The sequence below is a fragment of the Candidozyma pseudohaemuli genome, assembly GCF_003013735.1.
Source record: "Candidozyma pseudohaemuli strain B12108 chromosome Unknown scaffold00021, whole genome shotgun sequence".
In the NCBI taxonomy this organism is placed as follows: Eukaryota; Fungi; Ascomycota; class Pichiomycetes; order Serinales; family Metschnikowiaceae; genus Candidozyma; species Candidozyma pseudohaemuli.
In genome coordinates, this window is record NW_020194455.1 from 171,598 (window position 1) to 177,867 (window position 6,270).

Below are 6,270 nucleotides of genomic sequence, written 5' to 3' on the forward strand. Positions count from 1 at the left end.
AAACAAATGACATCATTTAACTACCACATCTGAATCTCCGGGTCCGTTTTCTGCAAAACCCTCCAAAAATCCAACACCCTGCCTCATCAACACATTTTGCAACCACGGAAGGACGCGTCGCATCAAAGTTCCACAACATGAAACCCCAAAAACAAACCAAATCCACTTCCCTCCACCTCCTCCAAACACATATATCACCACATCATCCTCCCAAATCGTCCCGGGAATGTCGATGGTCCGGTCTAAGCCCTGGATCATGCCACACCCGTGCACCACAGTTTTTCCCCACCTAAATCACCAGAGTAGGAGTCCAAGACTAAATATACCAACTCTTTCTGATTTGAAGGCCCCCTAATTCCAGTCGACCATGCCGCGGGCCAGAAGGCTTGTAGCCATCTTTACCATAGTGGTGGCGGCCGTGGTGCTCGTAAAAGCCATATCCGCCTCCCAGCTCCAGCTTGGAGATGCCTTGTTTTTGACGAAAAACTCCATCAAGGAGTACCGATTGTCGGCCATGTGCAAAAGCCGGTATTTTGCCGGCTGCACGAGTGACGCTGAAAAGACCCAGGATTCGGGCAAAGTCGTGGATCTTGATATCGACTTGGACAGTCCCTTCACCAATGTGGTGAACCTGGTGTTTCCCATAGATCTGATTGTTTCGTACAACTACTCAAACGAGACGTACGAGATGGTGGCACGGTACGCTTCCTTCAGTCCGATCATCAGCCGCTCCTTGACAGCAGAGTACGCCATAGTGCCAGGAGATGCCTGTGAGGGACCCTGGGTTCCTGAAAACAAGGACGACGTGAAGGACAAGATATTGATCGTGCTAAGAGGGAAGTGCACGTTTGTGAGGAAAATCCTGAATTTGCTTAACTCAGACTTGCTGCCCAGGGCCATTATTGTGGCTAACGATGAGCCCTACAGGGCTCTCATCACCATGTACCTGGCGTCATTCAATGCAGACGGCAAGCTCGCCACGCCAATCCTCTTCATTCTGAATGAGGACTTCAAGATGCTCGGCACCATCGAGCGGGAGCATTTGGAGCTTCTGATCCGAACCGCTGCCTTCGACAATTGGATCAATCTCCTTCTTTCCATGGCCGTGTCGCCGCCATTGCTCATTCTCATTTGCTATCTCCTCATCAGAACTCTTCAGATGTGCCGCAGACGGCGTGTCAGCGCCATGAACCAGCGCCTTGTCAAGAACCTTCCAGTGTACATATACCACAGAAACCACTTGGTGCCCACGCAGAGTTTCTACTACTACTTGACCGCCACATACCAGACCAGTGACATTCCGCTGGTTCCGTCCTCCTCCGAGGACGTCGCCTCCATGGTTGAACCAGAGACACCGGCTTCCATGAAAAATTTCGTCATCAACGGCACAGATCTTTATCTGATGCGCAAGCAGTTTGGGCTCCTATTCGCCCCCGACGATTTCTTCCCCACATTCAAGTGTCCCATCTGCTTGGACAAGTTTACGCCTCTCCAGCTGCGGGTGCTTGTTTTAGACTGTCATCACATCTTCCACGAGAAGTGCCTCTCAAACTGGCTCATCAACTTCCGCCGGACTTGTCCCTTGTGCAACGACGTCATGAGGCCCACAGAGACGCTGCCTTTGCTTACATCGCTGGTTGCACCGCCTGCGGTGGATTTGGGCCAGATGGAGAGAACCATAGGTCTACCGGGATGCTCACAGCTCAACACACTGCCGGAGGTGCGGTCCACAGCGGCCGTAAGAAGCTTCCAGCTTGAATCTGCCACCGAATTGTCGCCGCAAACGTCGCCAGAAACGCTGCCTGAGAACGCCTCTTCCAACTCCTCCTTTGTTACGTCGTTTTCCCAACAGGAGAACCCCCCAGCATCACAATTGGAGTCTCCCGGACGCAACTCAGCTACGTCCTCATTACCATCTGCATATTTCACGCCAGGGCTGTCTGTGGAAACCAGATACGAAGAGGCCGAGGATACAATGACCGGCGAAAGACGGGCACTGGAGCTGAGCCGGTCCACCATGTTCACAGCATCGTCGTCTTCGACAGCATCCACGATCCGCATGAATTAGCATGATAACGAATTACGACACGATTTACTATGAAATTTAAGCTCTTCTACGTAAGCCCTCCCGGGGGATGTCGGATACAGGAAGGTGCCCCACAGAAGCTGGTGAGACAAAAAACGCACGTCACGTGCCGCCTATCAAACTGCTCACGGTTTTTCTGTTATTGTCCTCGAGTCGACGTATGCCCCAGTGATATCCATACATTTCTGACCTTGATGGAAACTGTACGGCTTTTACATCGTCTGCATCCAACCCATAGCATATAACAAAAATGGAATATCGAGAAAAGTCCGAAGAAACGCCTGAGCTGAACGTCGAGGGTGCTCAAGGTGGATCCCACACCAGCCAATCCATGACGGAATCCACGTCTTCCAGATCGTCTACCGAGACGAAAAAACCCAAGAAAAAGAAGAAAAAGGTCGAGATGGCGTGTGTTTACTGCCGTCGGTCTCACATGATCTGCGATGACTCAAGACCCTGTCTGAGGTGTATCAAAAGAGGAATCGGGCATTTGTGCCACGACGAGCCCACCCCGGGCCGCCAGCGCAAGAAACCCACTCCGGGAAGGTCAACAAACACAGCACAGCCCGCATCGTCCAACCAGACCCCGGAAATCAACACTTCCTCCAACCAAAGCTTGGACCAACCGGATATGGCCGGGTACCAGGCTGCCGCCAGCCGGACTGACCCGGGTTCACTCTTCGTCCAGCCCCAGCAGGCCCAGAACATGGCTCCACAGCAAAATAGGCCCACCAATGCGGGTGCTGCCGGCTTCTCAGGCCAGGGCGTTGGCGGGGTAGGGTCCAATATGGGGGCTCTTCTGAAAAACTTGCCTTTTAATGAGGAGCCTTTCTTCTACTCGGAGCACGCAGGTAGCGAGTTCAGCTCCTTGAACGATTTCCTTTCGATGATTGACGATCCTGAATTGGTGGGCGGTTCGCTAGGCACCAACGGCAACAACCCGGATTCGTTGATGGCTTTCCTGATGCCGCAGAACCAGACCAACCCTCAACCCCAGAACCAGAACCACAACCACAGCAGCACCAATCTTCTCTCGTTTCTGCCAAACAACATCCAGCAGCCGGCGTTCGACAACCCTAACCAAGAAAGTCCCGTCATTGGGCACCAGCAGACACAGGCTCCTACAAATGGAAACCAGTATGAGCAAGGCGCTAAACCGGGTCCGGACCAGCCGCAACCGGTAATTTCTGACTCAGCTCGTGACAAGTTCTTCTTAACCGCTGCAGACCCCACGACAGAGATCTCGCCTGAAGAACGACTCAAACAGGTCATCAAAGCAAAATTGGAGGCTGGCCTTCTACAACCGTACAACTATGCCAAGGGATACGCTCGTCTCCAGGGGTACATGGACAACTACATGAACCAGCTGAGTAGGCAGAGAATTCTAAAACCGCTTTCGATTTTCCGTCCTGCCTTCAGAGCCATTGCCAGAACCTTGAAGGATGTGGACTTGGTTCTTGTCGAGGAGAGCTTCGAGCGTATGCTTCTAGATTACGACCGTGTCTTCACGTCCATGGCCATTCCCGCCTGTCTCTGGAGACGTACAGGTGAGATATACAGAGGCAACAAGGAGTTTGCTTCGTTGGTGGGAGTCACTACAGACGATCTCAAAGACGGAAAGCTTGCAATCTACGAGCTCATGAGCGAAGAGAGTGCCGTCAACTTCTGGGAGAAGTACGGTGCCATTGCGTTCGACAAGGGCCAGAAAGCCGTACTCACGAGTTGCAACTTGAGAACCAAAGACGGCTTCAAGAGAAAAAGCTGCTGTTTCAGCTTCACGATACGAAGAGACCGCTACAACATCCCCAGTTGCATTGTCGGCAACTTCATCCCGATCGATCCATGATCTACTGTACATGTATTTAGTTATGCAAACTCAACTGTTGGCAGGCAACAGTTTACTCGTCGTCGGAGACTTCAACATCATCATCCTCGCTGCCGGAAGCAAGCGCATCCTCCATCTCCACGTCCTTCGCCTTGGCGTTCTTCTTTGCAGCTTCCTCCTCAAGAACAGCCTCCTTCAAGAGTCTCAACTTCTCCTCCCTGGTTCTTCTGTGGACAACAACATACTGGCCCAAAGGCGTGGTTTCCCACTTGGTGTCCTTCATGAAAAGACGAACCTCGGCCTTGTTGGAAGGACCATACAGAATGTTGGCTCTTCTGGCCACTATAAGCGAACCGTTGGCGGTCAATTTCTCCACAAGCTGCTGGAGCTGCTTGTTGTACTTTATAAGCTTCGACTTCTTGATGAAACGCCTAAGGGCAATGACTGGGGGTGTGATGAGCTCGGGGAAAGCAGCGCTCTTACAGTATAACACAAAAAACTCAGCAGACAAGTCGATGAACTGTTCACAGACACCGTCCTGGTACACTCTGGTGCCGAGGTACTGCTGGTTTGCTCTGATGTTGTGCTCAAAGTCAAAAGCAGGCAAGGCGACGTTCTTGGCTGGTTTCTTGAAAAGACTGGAGGTCATGATCTCCAAGATGAGTGGGAACACGGGGATATAGACGCCGGTGTTCTGCGAAAGTCTGATCAACGAACGAATCAAATAAAACCTCAACGGGAAGAACTGCGGCGTAGGAATCAACCGGATGGTACCCAAGGTGACCTGGACCAAGGGGTAGATCAACGATCTCAAGGGGCTCTCCTTGTTCTTGTGCTTGGTTTCTTCAATCTCTGGGTTACACTGCTGAGACAACACTCTGGACCAGAAATCCAAAGAGTGGCAGTACTGCCAGTTGTAAATAATCTTGTAAGCCTCCTTATTATCAGAGTTGGCCAGACGCTTACTGGTGCTGGTGATGGTGGTACGCAAATGAATAGCCAATTGACGAACGTACTCGAAACCGACCTGGTAGGACAAGTTTTCGTCGATTCCGAAAAGCTCGGCGGCAGAGTTTTTGGCAAAATTGATAAGGTCCATCGTGTGGATGTTGGTCTTTCTGCATGCCTTGAGGAAAGACGAGTAGGTCTGTTTCAAGATGATCTCGAGAACCTGTTTGGGGAACTCTCTGGCAGAATTGTTCATGAAGGCGTAAGCGGCGATTTGTGTTTCGACATCCTTGGTGGTGGCCCAGACGTCAACCACAGCGGTGTAAATACGCTTGAGGATCTTCTTGTGAGCAGTGTAGAAAGGCAACACTTCCTGGAGAGAAGTCAAAACCAAAGCGGCGGTTTCGGTGTTGTTGATGTCCTCCAAAAGCGTGATGAAGGCGGTGTGCTGGATCTTCAAAATACGGAACAACTCCTCGTAGTCCTTGTGCTTTTCATTGACGCTTCTGATACCCTTGGAGTTGGTTTTGTAGGGGCACACTTTCTGGATCGCCTGCGGGATCTGTCTCAAACCCACAAACATCAAGTCGGCGAAAATGGAGGAATCCGTGATGGTGTAGCGTTCGCTTTCCTCAGAAGCGTTGATGTTGACGGCAGCCTTGAAAGCAGCCACGATATTCAGGATGATCTTCACCGTGGGGCTCTTCAATTGCTTCTTCCACGTCGTGAGGAGCTCCCTGTTGATGTCGATCTTCTTCTTCTCCTTCTTGGGCTTCTCCTCCTCGATCTCTTCTTCGTCGTCATCTTCATCGTCACTAATGGCGTCCATGGGGTTCACACCCTCAAAGTCCAAAAGCTCCTTGTCGTTTTTCTGCAAATACTTGTAGAACTCGGGGTCCTTCTCTGCAAGCTTGTCCATCTCCTCCTTGAGCTGCTCCTCGTCCTCCTCTTCAGAAGACTCGCCATCTGAAACAGATGCCTTGTCGTTCTCATCCTCTTCACTATCCAACTCGATGTCCTCAGAAATGTCATCCTCCGAATCCTCGTCGTCCGACTCCTCGCCGGCCTTCTTCACCTTGTACCCCTTCTTAGGCTCGGGAATCTTCATGTCCTGCTCAAAAAACTCCTCCATGGACATGTCATCGAAAACAGGCTTGGTGGACTTTTTCTCTGGCTTGGGCTCATCCTTGGCCTCCTTCTTCTTGCCTTTTAGCTTGTTGTGTCTCTGCACCTGCCTGCGGTGGTCGATGGTGTGTTTCAAGTGTTTGCCCTGAAACCGCTTGGTGGCTTTGGAAGTTTTGGCCATGGCTGGTTTTGGAGTATGGGTTTGGTTGAAAAGTCGAAGACCTGATGCGATGAGGTGTGCGGTGCAGGAACAGGTCAAAATGGCTGCAAATGTATGGGCATATGG

At 51.3% G+C, this 6,270-nt stretch overlaps 3 protein-coding genes across 3 annotated transcripts; 2 read left to right on the forward strand and 1 right to left on the reverse strand.

Annotated features, from left to right (window-relative positions):
* Positions 1 to 367: 367 nt before the first annotated feature.
* C7M61_005110 (uncharacterized protein) lies at positions 368 to 2,068 on the forward strand (the record flags this gene model as incomplete). The annotated part of the gene is made up of 1 exon (XM_024860421.1): positions 368 to 2,068. One exon carries the CDS (start codon positions 368 to 370, stop codon positions 2,066 to 2,068), a length of 1,701 nt encoding a protein of 566 aa, XP_024711483.1.
* Positions 2,069 to 2,336: 268 nt separating this feature from the next.
* CWT1 (Cwt1p) lies at positions 2,337 to 3,932 on the forward strand (the record flags this gene model as incomplete). The annotated part of the gene is made up of 1 exon (XM_024860422.1): positions 2,337 to 3,932. One exon carries the CDS (start codon positions 2,337 to 2,339, stop codon positions 3,930 to 3,932), a length of 1,596 nt encoding a protein of 531 aa, XP_024711484.1.
* Positions 3,933 to 3,984: 52 nt separating this feature from the next.
* Positions 3,985 to 6,165, reverse strand: NOC2 (mRNA-binding ribosome synthesis protein; the record flags this gene model as incomplete). The annotated part of the gene is made up of 1 exon (XM_024860423.1): positions 3,985 to 6,165. The coding sequence occupies one exon, from the start codon at positions 6,163 to 6,165 to the stop codon at positions 3,985 to 3,987; it is 2,181 nt and encodes a 726-aa protein (XP_024711485.1).
* Between the last annotated feature and the right edge of the window lie 105 nt (positions 6,166 to 6,270).